Raw genomic sequence first — 17,793 nt, 5'->3', positions numbered from 1 at the left:
TCTCCTAAAAAGTGCCCCTATACACTGCCTGCTAAAAAGTGCCAATGTACAGTACACAAAATATGCCAAATAGTTCTCTAATACATAGTGCCACAGCCTGAGAGTGCCTACATATACACAGAACTTGCCAAAGAATGACCCCATACACAATGACCCAGCTAAAGTGTGCCCCCAGTGCCGAAGCAGCGAAATGCACCCCTTGCCAAAATGTTTCAAACCAGTGCAAATGTCAAACCAAATATGGAACAAATAAAGTACTAAAAATGTAAAGTCACATTGGACGGTATGAGTCTCATTTTGGCATCCAAAGTGGGTCCCGCCTGGTCTTATGAATCCGAGAACGGTCAATGACAAATTATCCACTGGCAAATCATTCAGCAAAGTCATTAATGTATTATTTTCACTATCAAATATTTCTCTATCAGTCCAGCTCATTTTATTTTATTGCCTTCCCTCCCGAGTGAACAGGGGGCAGAGGTTTTTCGTTGCTGCCGTTTCCAACCAATGCGCTGGCACTGAAGCGAGCGTGCCACTGCCTTTGTGTTGAGGGAAATAATCCTGTTTTTATTTCGCTGAATGTACAAGTCATTGGAAAAGCCAATTAAGAAAATAAAACACAAAGGAAAAAATCCACCTACTTAGGACGTGGGATGTGCCGTATCTTGTTATTCTAAGTCCTCACATAGAAATGTCACTTTCAGGCGCTGGGTGTGGGCAGCTGACAAGAGCCGTTCACAATCAATGCCAGATACCAGACACGGTGCATGAAAATCTGTCAAGAACTGATGTAGAGAGGAAGGAAACCGTTCCGATAGCCACGGCGGTGACAACCAAAGCGACTATAGGGTAATGCATGGAGCTTAAGAGTAAAATAATTGAGATTTTTTTTATCTAAAATTTATATATAAATCTAATTTTTTAAATTTTTATTTGAGACAAATTGCCCTCTGGGAAAAATAAACTGCAATCTCCTATTCTTGGGTAGAGTTTGAAATCTTCCCCATCCATATAGCAGATTGACCCTACACCGGAGAGTTCGGTCCTTAGCCAAGGAGTGTTAGGGCATGACCACACATGGCGGAATTCCTCCGCAACTGTCCGCATCAATGCCGCACAGAATCTGCGTTGCAGATTCTGCAGCGGATCTGCACAAAATGTGCAGAAAATTGATGCGGACTGGCCGCTGCGGACTGCAGGAAAAGTGCTTCTCTTCTCCCTATTCAGTGCAGGATAGAGAGAAGGGACAGCACTTTCCCTAGTGAAAGTCAAAGAAATTCATACTTACCGCCCGTTGTCTTGGTGACGCGTCCTTCTTTCGGCATCCGGCCCGACCTCCCTGGATGACGCTCCAGTCCATGTGACCGCTGCAGCCTGTGCTTGGCCTGTGATTGGCTGCAGCCGTCACTTACACTGAAACGTCATCCTGGGAGGCCGGACTGGAGACAGACGCAGGGAGTTCTCGGTAAGTATGAACTTATATGTTTTTTTACAGATACATGTATATTGAGATCGGTAGTCACTGTCCCGGGTGCAGAAACAGTTACTGCCGATCGCGTAACTCTTTCAGCACCCTGGACAGTGACTATTTACAGACGTCTCCTAGCAACGCTCCCGTCATTACGGGAGCCCCATTGACTTCCTCAGTCTGGCTGTAGACCTAGAAATACATAGGTCCAGCCAGAATGAAGAAATGTCATGGTAGTAAAAACAATACGCTCCGCAGCACACATAAGATCTGCGGACTTCATTGCGGAATTTTGACTCTCCATTGAAGTCAATGGAGAAATTCCGCCATGAGTCCGCAACCAGTCCGCCACTGCTCCGCAACAGACAGAGCATGCTGCGGACAACAAATTCCGCTCCGCAGCCTATGCTCCGCAGCGGAATTGTACGCATCGTGTAAACGAACACTGCTAAATTAAAGTGAAAGTCAATGGAGAAACGGCTCCGCTGCGGATTAACGCTGCGGAGTGTCCGCAGCGGAATTTAAGTGAAATTCCGCTATGTGTGAACCCGCCCTTACCATTATCTGCTCTCCTCTGCGATATTACCCAAAAAAGAAGATGGTGGGTAATGTCGTATCCATGTGTATATTTCTCAGGTGATGGAGCAGTTTTCCATCAGTCAGGAAGGATTAAAGAATCAAGGACAACACCTCCAAAGGGTTTTCCCAGCAATAGGAAACGCCATTATTATCTGCTCGATGGGTGTCTGACCGCTGGGACCCCCACCAATCCCTGCACATCGTTGCTTTCATCCACCCTTTGTATAGGGAACAGCCCCATTCAATTCTATGGATAACACAACAACTCTGCTGTATATGGAATAAGCCTAAGGGGCTCCAACGGTGATCAACAGCAATCCCAGAGGTCAGAGCCCCACCAATCATAAAGTCCTAGCGATATGCCATCATGTCTTATGATAAGAGCGCCCCTTTAACACATAACAAACCCCCTAACAATGAGCTGTTATTACCAGGGAATGAGGCCAGGGAGTTGTAATCACTCCTGCAGCACACCCAGAGGAAAAACAGGGCATTACACGGAGACCCTTGAAATCAATGGGCTGTTGATGTAAAGCATGGACGAGCTAGGTCCTCCAGAGGAAGAGTTGCTCTTTGTGGGGGCTCTCTGCTGAACTACTAGATGGGTCACAAGTAGCATTATCCTGTATTACATCTATAAAGCAGTGTTCATGTATGGCGGCACTTACAAAGGAAGGATTGGCTTCAGTATGGATATTTGTATGTAACAGAGGATGTCCCAGATATGGTGGTATAATTTATTCATAATTTATAATCTATTCATTCATGTATATATCTTATCTTTATGTGCTACTCAACTCTTATTTAACACATTAAAATGAATGAAGATTATGCATTACGTGATTTAAATGGGTAATTATGTTATTGTAGGGACTTTTTGTACTGTGATAACCTACTTGGCTAAGGGGCGGTGCATGACACAGTGATTCTCTTTTTGCTTTCCTTTAAATCCTTGTGTCATGCACCGCCCCCTCAGGCCCAGCACTAGGTATAATACAGTGTATCAAACATACTTGGAGTGTTCCTCTAAATTTAACATTTAAAATAACCTTCTATCTTTTGCTTATTTTTTACTTTCCAGGCTATAGTGCCAGTTGTCACAGGAAATTAAATCACAGCTTGATTGAAGAGCTGATAGCACGGTTCATCCTGGTCTTCTTGATACGTGAATAGAATGCCAGAACTGCAGTGTGGACTGACACACTAACACTGGTAGAACAATAAAAAAAGGAGGAGTAGGAAGGGGGTCTAACTGGGATAACCACATTTATATATGATTCACGGCCTGTAGTATGCTGTGTGTCCTACAGACCACGTAATGCCTGTTATTAGTGGTTGTCACCCATCGATTATCCATACAGAAGATATGGCAAAAAATGGAATATTCAAATAAATCATTGAAATTCATATTAGGACTCCTCGGATATAAACTTATCCTATAAGAGCATTTCAGTTTGCTAAATATGGATATCCCCTTTAAGGTCTCCTCATCAGTCATTATTTTATTTGTATAATTTCCATGTGATTGACAGCAGGAATAATTATTATGTAGGTCACATATTATATAATATAATTTATCATCTCAGTTTCTCTAATGTCAGTTTTCTGGGTGCATTTTTGCTTTGTGATAGAGAACATTACTGTTAATTGGGAGAATTAATTACGTATGTAGTATCAGCCAACAACCTGACACCCGTATTGACTCCAAAAATGAGTGTCGAGAATATTTTTTGGACAGTATGAATAATGTATCAGTCGACCGTTTTATTTAGTGGTGTTAATTATGAGCATTTTAAACAGACAAGATCCATTAGTCATAATAAATATCACCGAACCTCTAGCTGCACTTGACTTAAACCACTGCCATCAGCTATGCATGTGGTAAACCCCAAGAAAAGGCCACATTTACCAAAATGTTATGCTAAAAGCCATAAATTGTGTAATGCATGGCTCGGGGAGTAATGGGTCTGCTTTGTAAAAACTCTTGTGAATAAAATCAGTGATGATATAACAAATCAAATGATAACAATAAGAAGTAAGGTTTCAAATAACACTGCCAAACAGCGCACAACTAATGCCACCATAGAGTGTAAAAATAAATCCAACATGAGTGCAAAAATACCACCACCATCAGGGCACAAATCATACAAACAAAGTGTAAAAAAAAACACTGGCATCAGTGCACAAATAATACCGCCATAGAGTGTAAAAATAATACCGCAATTGAATGTAAAAATAATACCACCTTGAGTGCAGAAATAATACCGCCATCAGCGCACAAATGATATTACTATATAGTGTAAAAATAAAACTGACATCATTGCACAAATAATATCACCATAGAGTGCAAAAATAATACCGCCATAGAGTGTAAAAATAATACCGCCATAGAGTGTAAAAATAATATCACCATAGAGTGTAAAAATAGTACCGCCATAGAGTGTAAAAATAATACCACTATCAGCGTAAAAATAATATCACCATAGAGTGTAAAAATAATACCGCCATAGAATGTAAAAATAATACCACCATAGAGTGTAAAAATAATACCGCCATAGAATGTAAAAATAATACCGCTATAAGCGCACAAATAATACCACTATAGAGTGTAGAAATAATACGACATAGAGTGTAAAAATAACACAGCCAAACATATTCCAAATAACACCACCACACAGGGCATAAATAATACTGCTTTATGGCTTTCAAACAGTACTGCAATACATGTGCAAAATAATGCAACCCTAAATTGTCTAAATAACAATACCATATAGTGCTATATATCATACACCTTAATAAATAATAATAATATAATATGGTCATATGGCAGTACAATAAAGTGGTCAAACAATACCTCCATACAGCGCTAAATTATTGACAGTACCATGTGCGTATAGATATCATAATGCCACAATAAAGTTTCTAAATAAGACCCTCATACAGCAGCAAAATTGCAGTGCTTTACAGTGACATATGCCATGCGCTATAATACCACCATACAGTGCCTCAATTGGTACAACCATATGGTGCCCAAATAGCAGTTCCCTAAAATGGTCAAATAACACCCAAATAATGCGGCCATACGGAGCCCCTAAACATGCTGTGCTATGTATCCAAATAACAGTGTAATATAGTGATCAAATAATAACACCCTGTAGTAACAAGATAACAGTGCTACAAATGTATAGTTGCCAACAGTCCCAAATTTACAGAGACAGTCCCGGCAAATTACTGTCCCGGGACGTGTCCCGGCAACAGCCACATTCAATTGTATCTGCGTCCTCAGGACACAGATACAATTGAATACTATAGCAGAGCAGGAAACGATCCGCTTCCTGCCCTGCCATTCACTCCTCTTGCAGCGGAATTACCGTCTAGAGTGTTGACGAAGCTCTGGCTGTGGATCAGGGACAGTGAAGTCAGGGGCTCCACCTGGAGCGCCGGAATCCCCGACCAGATCATTACCAACCAGTGACGTAAGGCTGGGGATTCCCCTCCTAGAGGGAGCCACAGTGGCTACAGCGAGGGGGGCTGTGTGGCGCTATCTAATGGTGGGAGTATGTGGCACTATCTACAGGGAGGGGAGTGCGTGGCACAATTACAGTAAAGTGTGTGGCACTTTCTTCAAGGGGGTGTGTGGGGCATTATCTACTAAGGGGTGTGTGTGTGGCATTATCTACAAAGGGCTGTGTGTGGCATCATCTACAGGGGGGCTGTGTGGCATCATCTAAAGGGAGGTTGTGTGGCATAATCTACAGGGAGGTTGTGTGACATAATCTACAGGGGGGGTGGGGCATCATCTACCGGGGGTGGGACATCATCTACCGGGGGTTGGCACTATCTACAGGGGGAGTATGTGGCAGTATCTACGGGGAGGTGTGTGGCACTATATACAGGGGTGTGTGGCACTATCTACAAGGTAGTGTGTGTGGCACTATATACAGGGGTGTGTGGCACTATCTACAAAGGGGTGTGTGTGGCATTATCTACAGGAAGCAGTGTGTGGCAATATCTACTTGGGGCAGTGTGGCACCATTTACAGGGGGCCATGTGGCACCATCTACAGGGGAGGCTGTGTGGCACCATCTACAGGGGAGGCTGTGTGGCACCATCTACAGGGGGGGCTGTGTGGCACCATCTACATGGGAGGCTGTGTGGCACCATCTACATGGGAGGCTGTGTGGCACCATCTACATGGGGGGCTGTGTGGCACTATCTACAGGGGGCTGTGTGGCACTATCTACAGGAAGCAGTTTGTGGCAATATCTACATGGAGCAGTGTGTGGCAATATCTACAGAAAGCAGTGTATGGCAATATCTACTGGGGGCACTGAGTGTGGCAATATCTACTGGGGGCATTGAGTGTGGCAATATCTACGCTGTTTTTTACGCGGCCAGTACTGGTCAACACATATCGCCTAGTCCTAGTGGTAAAGTGAGACATCACCTGCCTGTAAACAATCGGATAACCAGAGGGATATACTGGCCACCATAGTCAGCCAAAGTAGTGCAGACATTTTTGCTCGTTTATTTGCATGCAGAAATTCTGGAAAGAAAGCCACGCCCCACCAACCACACCCACCAGATAAGCCACGCCTCCTTATGACACACCCACCAAGGATGCCACACCCTAAGTGTTCCTGGAAAAAAATAAAAAATGTTGCAACTATGCACATGCTATATATCATGCACCATAATATTATCATATAGGGCCCGATATACCATCACCATATAGCGGTTTATCTATAAAATCACATACAAATGTAGAGGACAGGGCAAGCGTAGAAAAAAAAAGCAGAGGGGCCTAATTGCAAAATGGGGCCCCCTGCTGGACAGGATAGGAGGACCCAGAGCTTATTACCCCTTCCCTTATAAGAAAGACAGGGTAGCATTTTTTCTCCTTTGCTAATACTGCTGTAATATTTGAGAGGGGCTCATAGCAGAAGGGAGTGCGGCCCGTCTAACATGGGCCCCTCTTCTCTTAGACCCAATAGCAGCTGCAGTGGTCTCCAACCTATTGCTTTCCAGCTAATGCAATACTACATCTCCCAGCATGCACTGAAAGCCACAGGACTCCAGGTACATAAATTAACTGAGCTTATTCACAGTGCACGGGACAATTACAAACTCAGCTCTGCTACATCATTACCATTAATACTTCAGATATATAACTCCATTACATCACAGTTCATCTATTATGGTCCGTCCCCTCTCCTTCCAGCCTCCTTTTATGTCTTTATAGACCTCAGTAAACCCGCTGCCAAGGTATGGGCCTGTCTCAGCCATGTGCTTCATCTCTGAAGGAACTGACTAGGGGGTGAGGGCCGAGTAATTGATTCCTGAAATATACCTCTACACATTACAATAGGAGTCTGTTCCAGCCAGGCAGCCCCAAACCCTGGCCCCCAAGTGCACAAGCAGCCAACACTATGCCACTGCTACATCTGTAAACACCACAGTTTTGTATATGAGATATATATATATATATATACACACAGGTATATACGGATGTAGCCGTCTTTATCTTGACTTTTAACGCATTAAATACACAGTGGCAAGAAACTTTAACTTGACTTTTTCGATGGCTTTTGTTGTGTGAGATCACGCTGGAGCAGTTATCAGAGTCCAGATAAACTTGGCTACATCTGTACTGGGGATATTAGTTATATCATTGTATATAAAGAAGACTACATATTATCTAGTCTCAAAGAGGATGCATGAGATTAGAAAAACATTGCTGCTTCTTTCCAGAATCAGCCCCACTCCTATACATGGTCTTCATGTGCTTTTACAGCTCAGCTCTTTTGATTTGAATGTAGCTGAGCTGCAGTACCAGACAATGCCTATGGACAAGAGTGGCGCTGTTTCTGGAAAATAAAAAGGCAGCCATGTGTTTTTCTAATCTCATTACAACCTTTCTATATGGATACAATGTATAAACATCAGATACAGTAACAAGTAATTCTGGTTTAATTTCACACCATTTTCAAGATCACTGCTTGCTGTCAGTGACAACATATTCTTATTGAGGCCTAATACCTATGCTGGCTTAATACGTCTCACAGCTGAGAGTATGTTGCAATGTACAGTACCCAGTATATGCGATGTTCTTTCATCTAAACAGCCTGGACTAGACTGATACATTCTCCCAGAGAACTGTGTAGACTGGATACAATGATCGTAAATTTTTAGCTGTGAGAAGTAAAAGGTCGGTACAAGCTTTCATCCTGTGTGTGTGCGAACAAGAGGGCTGTTCACTGACAGCAAGAAGACAACTTAATAATGTTGAGGATGTGAAACACTAAACATATTAGAAATTTGTAGAACTTTTTATCATAAGACTGGATGACTCCTTTGGGTGATTTTTTTTAGCTGAGGCAGCACCTGCCCCAGCCCCCCCTAAATTCTGCAGCAGGGAGTCATAGACGGGCATATTTCATTAACGCCACCAGGAAACAGAGATGTGGAGGAGATGACAGATCGGACCCAAATGGTCAATCCTAATGTTGTCTTCCATGCTTCCCTTTGTTACTTGATCTTGGTTTCATTACAAGCCCCTGAATAAGACCTTCGTTCTTTACATTCCTCAGAGGATAGTTTTAGAAAAGCAGGAATGGGCATTTTCTTGGGTCTCCAACTCTACGGGGCAACCTGGGCCGGCGCTGGTTAAAGTATCACCCCCTGATGGACGCGTGCACTTTTGCTATTTAGAGATCGCCCAGTTTTATTCTTGTCCTGCTCAATCTTCTTGTCCTTTGTGGGGGTCATGGACAAATTCTTCATACAAAGCCTGACCATCCGTCAGTAAATGTACGTACCGCCCGTCAGTGAATGTACGTACCGCCCGTCAGTATATATACATACTGCCCGTCAGTGAATGTACGTACCGCCCGTCAGTATATATACATACTGCCCATCAGTGAATGTACGTACCGCCCGTCAGTGACTGTACGTACCGCCCGTCAGTGACTGTACGTACCGCCCGTCAGTAAATGTACGTACCACCCGTCAGTGACTGTACGTACCGCCCGTCAGTGAATGTACGTATCGCCCGTCAGTGAATGTACATACCAATTCCACTTGGCATTTCGTAAAGATCTATCACCATTTAGATAAGTGGCACACAGGGGCATTACAAAAATCAGTGGGCAGTTCAGCAGGGTTGAGGGTCACATACACAATCTCTGAGCCGGCATTTGCCCCTCTGTATTGCCCCTTGTGTATGTTTTTTTTCTGTGAAGGGTATAGTGGACCCGTTACTAAAATGTTGCACCTACTATACAGTACAGGATTTGCACCAGAACCTCATTTATGTCTTCCTACGACTAAGTATGTATTTTCCATTTGGGACCCCTACAGTTGCCCCGAGCAGGAGTACGCCCGTTTAAGGACCTAGAAAAAGCTACAGAAATATGAGTAACCACAAAAACATGCACTTTGTATGTACTATTAAGTGCAACAAGTTGGTTTACAGATGTAGCAGTCCTGAATTTGTCATGTATTCCTTTTGGGCTGTAGTGTCTGAGTTCAAAGGCTTTTCCTACAAGATCAAGTTATGAAACCGATCCCTAGAATGAGCGGGCTGCAGTGCTGGTGAAGTGCGTTGGCACCATCAGATTTTTTCCTGCACAGTGCCACTCCTTATCTGGCACTGGGCAGGAACTTCACGTGAATGGAGCAGCATATCACGTACTTCTCCGCACAGCAACCGGTCAGGAGCAATACTCTGCGGAGAAAATAGAGAGGATCGCTAAGCAATATGCCATAACTTGCACTCGCAGGGAAAACTCCTTCAAGTTAATGCAATAGATCTGCCTGCAGTCCTATGTAAAAAAAAAGGCAAACAACACATTGTAATATTGTGCCATGTTACCCACTCAGCTCTACTACACCTGACAAACTCAGTTCAGAAAAAGTTGGTAAAAATAGTATTTAACAAACGTCTTCAGTTACTAACTCAATATTCTATATTAAAGGAATGCTATTTCCTTTTAATATAGAATCTAGAATAATATATTATCCAAGTATTCCCTTAAAGGGGATGTTCATATCTTCATAAACTACCAGTTGTCCCTTAGAGTTCTTCACATGGAGGTGCAGATATATGTGTTTGCATGTTTCTAAGATAGTCAGAAGTGCAGCTTGAAATTTAAGGCCCATTTCAAGAACTCTACTGCAGCCCAGGACCCAACCGGTGACTACTCTGTGTCCCACTGTATATATAGAATGTATGAACACTATAAAAATCAGGTATTCATCTATATAGGGGTATAGCTCTGTATAGCAAGATCATGTGAGTGGGGATTTGGCATTATAAGTCATTATACCCCCATGCTGCCCACAGTGGGGTCCTCTTATGCAACATCAGGGTCTTATGGGCACCTTAGTATTAGAAGCCGTTCCAACTGCTATCTCTGCACCGCCTATAGCAGAGGTCTCCAAGCTGTGGCTATCTGGCTGTCACAGAACTACAACTCCCAGCAGCATGGGCATGCTGAGGGTTGTTGTTGTTTTGCCACAGCCAGACAGCCACAGGTTGGAGACCTCTGCCCTATAACTCTACTGATGGGAGAGCTGGTAGATGACTTTCATTTATGTGGGCGGAAGCAGCCATAATAGAACATCCTCTTTAACATCTCAGATTATTTCCATAAATGCAAGGATCTAGCAGAGCTGAGTTTGTCAGCTAAAGCAGATACGAGTTTGTCAGATGTAATAGATACTGCTATCTGTGGTTTTATATACTTACTGGATTATTTTAATTTGCGTTACTCAAATAATGAAACTTGTAAGAGTGAAGGTTCAGCTCTGCTACATCTATATTATCCACCATTGCTGCAGATAGAATCTCCCGGATACTGTGCACTATACAGAACCTATAGCAGTCAGCAGTGCTTAGATGTTAGGAGCATGTACCTCGGAGCTGCGGATACACCCACTTCTGAGAAAGAAAAGCATGTAATGGCCACATGTTACAGCAGAAGAAACATTACAGATCCACCGCGCTTTAGATTGTCAGCTCTTATGGCAAGATCCTCTCTCTCTCTCTTTTTCCTAGGCAATATTCCTGCTGGTATATTGCGCACAATCATATAGCATACATACTATGTCAGATATTGTAGAACTACAAGTCACAGCATATTTTAGAGCAACCTGTGGCTCTCCAGCTGTTGCACAACAACAACTCCCAGCATGCTCTGATAGCCTGCGGCTGTATATTCCGTACAACCCTTTAGCATACATATCAGATATTGTGGAACTAGAAGTCACAGCATAATTTAGAGCAGGGGTGTCCGACCTCTGGCTTTCCAGCTGTTTCAAACTACAACTCCCAATATGCCCTAGTCTATGGCGGTATATTCTGTACATTCCTATAGCACACATACTATGTAGAATATTGTGAAACTACAGCTCCCAACATGCTCTGACAGCCTGTGGCACTACAGCAGATGCAAACTACATCTCCCAGCATGCTGGGAGTTATAGTTTTACATCATCTGGCGACCCACGGCTTGGGGAACACTATCTATGGGGATGCTGGGACTTGTGGTTCTACCACGTGTCGGTCCCAGGCTTCATTGAAACGTGTCTGCAGCAAATCCAAACTTCCCTCCCGAAGAAAGAGAATCCACAAGGGACTCCGCAGATTCCAGACAAGAAAATCCCAAAAAGGCAATGGTATTAAACCGCGCTTTGTGCTCATCGCCTATCTGGACGTTGGACAAAATTAACTTTGCCGCCTGATATGTGACTGTTGTGTCCATCACTGCGGCATCAGATAACGAAATAAAGCGACTTCTGTCCCGGACGATGACATATTTATTCTGCTAGGGAAATCCTAAACCAAGATGCATTTTACATACAAGTCGCTTACAAAAGAACCATTCTCCTGGGTGAAGCCATGTAAGGATCTGTCTGCATTAAATGCTACTCGTAGAACAATAGTCAACCATAGATGTAGCAGAGCTGAATTTGTAATATACCTTTGCATCATTTGTATACTATGATAAATCGCCAAGCTATGATAACGTGGTTGGTTTACCTGCAGTCCTATGTAAGACCATAGAGTGAATTGAATCCTTTAACAAGTTCAGTTTTGCTACTTCTAACAAGTTCAATTCTGCTGCATCGGAAAAAAAAATACTACTACATGTAACAAACTCAGCTTGCCCAGATATAACAATTTCAGCTCTACTACATCTACCAAAGGCAGGTCCAATATGTCTAAAAGAAACTCAGCTCTACTACATCGAACAAAGCCCAGCTCTGCTATGTATAACAAAACTCAGCTCTACTACAGCTAACAAATCCAGCTCTGCTATGCATAACAAACTTAACTCTACCACAGCTAACAAAGCCAGGTCTACTATATTTAACAAACTCAGCACTACACCACGAACAAATGTAGCTCTGACAAATCTAACAAACTCCTCTCTGACTGATCTAACAAACTCAGCTCTACTATAACCAACAAAGCCAGATCCAATGTCTAACAAACCAGCTCTACATCTCATAAAATGTGCCATGTCTAACAAGCTCACCTCTACTACATCTATCAAAGCCAGCCCTGCTATAACTAAACAAATCAATTTACAAATTCCTCTCTACCAAACAAACTCAGCTAAACTACATCTAACGAATCCAGCTCTGCTACATCTTTATAACTTTACTTAGTGCAAAGTGCTGCATTTTATATTTCAAAATTGGAAATCAGGGAAATAATCAATAATCTCTTACCTATTTGCGCCTGGGAGATACTGATCCAGGAGAATAATCCGAAACAGACAATCCACAGGAGTTTGGTCATTTTTTTTTTTCTTTTTGGATTCTAAGAGATCCCACAAGAAGCAGAAAATTCAGCCACTGTGCAGTAAAGGAGTTTGTAACTTTGGAGGACTTATTATTCTGATTCAAAGGAACTGAAGTTGTGTCATAACTGGGAGGGAATCAAAGTCACACCCATAAAGAAGAAGAAGAAAAGAAGAACTAGAGCAGCAGGGCAAACCCAAGATGTAGTGTCCCAACTCAGCAGCACGAGACTTCTGGAGAAGGGTGTCCCAGACTCAGCGGGGTCTTGTAGGAGTTCCCCATAAGTAATCTGACACAGGAAGCAGGGGTCTATAGGCGTCCATCATCCCCATGAAGGGTTAATGACACACATTCCTTTTAGTGCCCACAAGAAAGCAGAACCAGATGGCAGCGGATCAGGACAGTCTCTCATCAGTAGAATAAGACTTTTCTAGGGTGTTTTTACAGTTTTTCTGAAGTTTTTTTGTATTGGTAGAACTTCTGGCTATGGACTGCGCCCAACCATGAGGTGAGGTAGCACCCTTCCCTGCCTGCAGGGGGCAGCGTTATGGCAAATAGATCCATCCCTATACTTTGCCACCCTTCAACTTGGGGAGGGTCCGGGTGCAATTTATTTTTTCAACTTTTTCAATTTTTTCAACCCTTCGACTACGAGTATAATGGGCCCCCATTATTTCCATCAATAAAAAAGGCCAATTCCCCACCTCGTTTGCTACGGTTCATCATTACCACAGGTTCTTGCCCTCAAGTAGCAAAATGAATGGGACCCCTCTCTATAAGAGCCCCATAGCAGCTGCCTCTATGGTACATACGCTCATGCCTTATCTACTAACCACCCCAGAATGTGCCCCAATGGTCATCAAAATGCAGATAGATGCCTTTTTTTTTTAACGGGACCTGCCCAGCACCCCGGAACATGCGTGCGTGAGTGACAGTGCGTCATTTTTTTTACCCCAATTTGCATACAATAGGCGCAGCCATGTTTATTTATAGTGCCATTCCCGTGGGCATCATAAGGACTATGCAGTTCACTAAAGCCATGTACATTGGGGTATATGTGTCATGGTGATAGTGCCAACTGTCCGTGTTGGTAGGTTACTGTAGAGGATATGCACAGGCTGTAGTCACACCCGGGACCTAATGCCTGATGGGGTCTAATGCTCCCTGAGGAGAGAACGCCAGTATTATCAATGGCAGGTAATAATTGGGGGGCGCTGATAGAATAACCCTAGGAGAACGAGAATGAAGTAACCGTGGGGCTCAGTGGGTCACTGTGACCCGTTGCAGTTTTACCACAAACACAGGGTGAAGTCAGTGGGTGGCAAAGCCCCTGTCAAGTGAATGGCTTTGTGTGTGAGTTCCTATAGGGTGCCCGATTAATAGACGAAGGAGCCGCGGCCTCTTCATTCCAGGTATTAATGGGGGTCCCAGCAGTCCTACCCAAATAACCAGGAGGCATCGTTGGCATAGCCTATGGATCATCATCAATGCCGGTGGTAAGAAAACACGTTTAAGGCCTCATTCAGTTGGGCATATTGTACCCATCCGTATTCTGGATGTAACCCCCTGAGCCCCCCGTGGTTCTGCTGAATCGAGCGTACAGCACCATAGGGACCTATGGATCACTCAGGGTTAGATTGGAACATATACGACATCTCAGAATAGTCAGATACGAGCTGCGGAGCCTAATATACAGCCCGATATGCAAAATCAGGAGCATTACATTTATAGTTACTCTGCATGATTTGTTTAGCGCTAAGGGGGAGGGGTTCACTCAGCGGACGTCAAATTTTGGTACATGTACCCCGATATTTATGATGAGGAAATACCAGACCACACAGAGCATTTTATAACATCTGTACTGCATTTGTTATGTGTTATAGCAGTCGTCTTCCGTCTGGCGCGAGTTATGAGACCTAATGCGCTGCTGTCACTACCATGTGTCTGTAGTCAAAGCAGATGAAACCGGTAACACAGTAACAGAATCTCAGCTCCTGACGACCGACTCAACAGTAAGTCAAACGGCAACTTTTATGGAATGGGACAGCTGCACAGGGACACTAAAGACAAGGGGGTCACCGCCTTAAAGGGGCTTTATAGTTTCTTACAACTCTCTCCATATCTTGCATAGTTTTCAATGGATAAAGCGCATGAATTGTCAAACAGGTGACGGGTCCCCAGCTTTCCTGATAGGTGAGGGTCCCAGAGGTGGGACTCGAATCTACAGTATAACGTATCGAAGGTATATTATGTGGAAATTGTAATACCCCTTTAATAATTGTATATTGAAAAGTTCTGCAACTTTTTAATTTACTTAGACCTTCATGACCTACTTTGACCAATTACACAATGTTCTGTCCTACTTATTACCCAGTTACAGTGATTCATGCTGAATCCATTACTTTTTTAACCAAGAGATTTACGTTCTAATTCTAGGACAATCGCTCAGTAGCAATTACACTCCAAATATATAGGACTGCGGTAGCCTGATGTTTATGGGGTCTGCTTAAAATAAAACTCCACGTGTGCCAGGATGCATTATCCAGGAATCCGATATGGAGGTCACATCTATCAGAAGCTGCAAGGGTATAATAGATCACTTCAAATTGTGAACAGTAACCTGGAGAGCAACAGATACAGGTCTAAGGCACAGGAGAGGCAGCAGACTGTGCCATGTGCAGCAGCATGCATGTCACAGGCAATGGACAAGCTCAAACCTTCTGCAAGCAGGGGCAGAGATGAATTGTTGGTAATAGCCATACATCATCTGCAGGAAACCGCCAGGAGGAGATTCAGTAACGACCGCACGTCCATTAGAGCATATGAACCCCTCTTATGAGCCAGAGCGGCTGCCGTGTAATACTATGTGAATAGCCGATATGTAATACTACATTTTCCCTGCGGGGTAAATGTCTGGCTGCTTGTGTGGTTGTCGGTTCGGCATTGGCTCTCATATGGAATGTGTGAGGAGACAACCCCTTTAATTTGCTAAAAAGCGCCACCTTTAACCCATTTGCACATAATAGATTGATAGCGGTGGGATTTTTGGTGGGGTCTAATGATGTATATCGAAGGCTAACAGACCTGCCTAATCAGGGCCAGCCTTATGGTTGATGGTACCCTGAGTAGTTCCTAATCATGTCCCTATATGGTGTCATACAGTGGACAAATAACCATGCCACACAGTGCCAAATTATAACCGCCATTCAGCATGGTGCCAACGTTGGCCATATAACTCTTACATACAGTTGCCTAAATGACAATACCATGCAGCCGCCACTGAATATATTATACTGTGCAGTGCCTAACTAGCAGTGCCACAATGCCGCCATACAGTGCTGAAATAATACCAACATACAGGGACCAAACAATAGCTCCGCACATCTTAACTTTTCTTGAATTGCGTTGTTCTACAATTTGTCGTGATACCAGTTCAATACAATCTCGCGACATCCAGTAAAAAAGTATACGTTAAACGTGTATGTGTTTTTAACATGGGCGCCTTTGGACGATGGACGGCCCCCCCTCTATGAAGTTGTTTTGCCGTTATCTGATTATCTGCCTGTATTTATAGAGCAACCGATTTGGGATGACAACTTGTTTGTGTAGCGTGACTTGACGAAAGTAACATCGAGAAGAAACTCAAAGCTTCCAGTGTGTGAGAGACGCTGTTGGCCCCACGTCTTCACAATCATGGCAGTGTTGTATGGGTTTGACAGAGGACACCGACACATAGACCGTTCTTTGTACGCAGCACCCAATAATATCTTCAAGTGTAAAGTGATAAATTTATTTCGACGAATCAATTCATTATTTCAGAACTTCACAGCTAATGGAAAGAACCAAAGACAATCGCCATTTGCCAGGATGTGAAGATTTATTTTTAACGACTTCTAATGACTCGGATTGGACGCTGCCATGTGGAACCGATCCCAAATTTAGGCCCTAACAAAGCTTGGAAGATAAGGAATTTGATGTAAAATTTGGAGGAATTTGCTCATATTCCTGTCATTTTTATCTAGAACGTTAGTCACATCCCTCCTATGTTGCTGAATTGCCCATATATTTTAGAGGGTGTAATTTATAGCAGGTTAGCTTACATTTTTACCCCTTAAAGGGGTTGTCCAGGTACGGGCAACTGATGACATCAGTATATGATCAGTGGGGGGTCCAAAACCCAGACCCTGCACCAATCAGCTGCTCCGTCTGCCTCCGGGCACCAGATGTCCATGCCGGAAGCAGATGGCTCCGGTCCAGATTAGCGGCCTGAGCAGCTGATCGGTGCGAGGTCCGGGTGTCGGACCCCCACCGATCATATACTGATCACCTATCCTGTGGATAGGTCATCAGTTTTCCGTGCCTGGACAACCCCTTTAAGGACGCTGCCTAGTTTGGCTGTTAAGGACTCATTCCGAAAGTCATAACTTTTTTTAATTTTCTTGTTTTTTGGAATGTATTTTTACGGAGTTCATCGTGTGTTATGAATAATATGTCAACTTTACTATGTGAGTCATTACTATTATGGCGATACCAAATTTATTTACTGTTGTATTTTTCATGTTTTTTTACTTTTGCATGAAATTTTATTTAATTTTTTTGGAAAATGATTTGTTTTTGTTTTCCTGCATTCCAGAGCCATAACTTTTTTTTATTTTTCTGTCAGCGTAGCTTTGTGGGGGCTTATTTTTTTTATATGGTGACTTGTTGTTTTCATCAATATTATTTTGGGGTACGTATGACTTGTTAATTACTTTTTAATTTTGGGGGGCAGGATGAAGAAAAAACAGCAATTCTGGTATTGTTTTTTAGTTATTTCTTTTTTTAACGTTCAACGTGCGGGATAAATAAATAACCTCATTATTTTATAATATGGATCGTTATCGATACGGAATATCAGTTATGTGTATATTTTATTTAATCTTTAAATTTGCACTTAGATT

At 43.0% G+C, this 17,793-nt stretch overlaps 1 protein-coding gene across 2 annotated transcripts in view; it reads right to left on the bottom strand.

Annotated features, from left to right (window-relative positions):
* The window catches only part of CD44 (CD44 molecule (IN blood group)), a 45,141-nt gene extending 32,013 nt beyond the window's left edge, over nucleotides 1-13,128 (bottom strand). The window contains exon 1 of one of the 2 annotated variants that reach the window (XM_075838011.1): nucleotides 12,782-13,128. In XM_075838011.1, the coding sequence (XP_075694126.1) occupies nucleotides 12,782-12,851 (70 nt within the window). In that variant the 5' untranslated portion in view covers nucleotides 12,852-13,128. The remainder of the gene's footprint in view (nucleotides 1-12,781) is intronic. The other variant, XM_075838010.1, reaches the window with a different exon arrangement.
* Nucleotides 13,129-17,793: the final 4,665 nt, after the last annotated feature.

This window comes from Rhinoderma darwinii, chromosome 9 (genome assembly GCF_050947455.1).
Source record: "Rhinoderma darwinii isolate aRhiDar2 chromosome 9, aRhiDar2.hap1, whole genome shotgun sequence".
Taxonomy (NCBI): Eukaryota; Metazoa; Chordata; class Amphibia; order Anura; family Rhinodermatidae; genus Rhinoderma; species Rhinoderma darwinii.
This window is presented reverse-complemented; position numbering and strand designations above follow the sequence as displayed.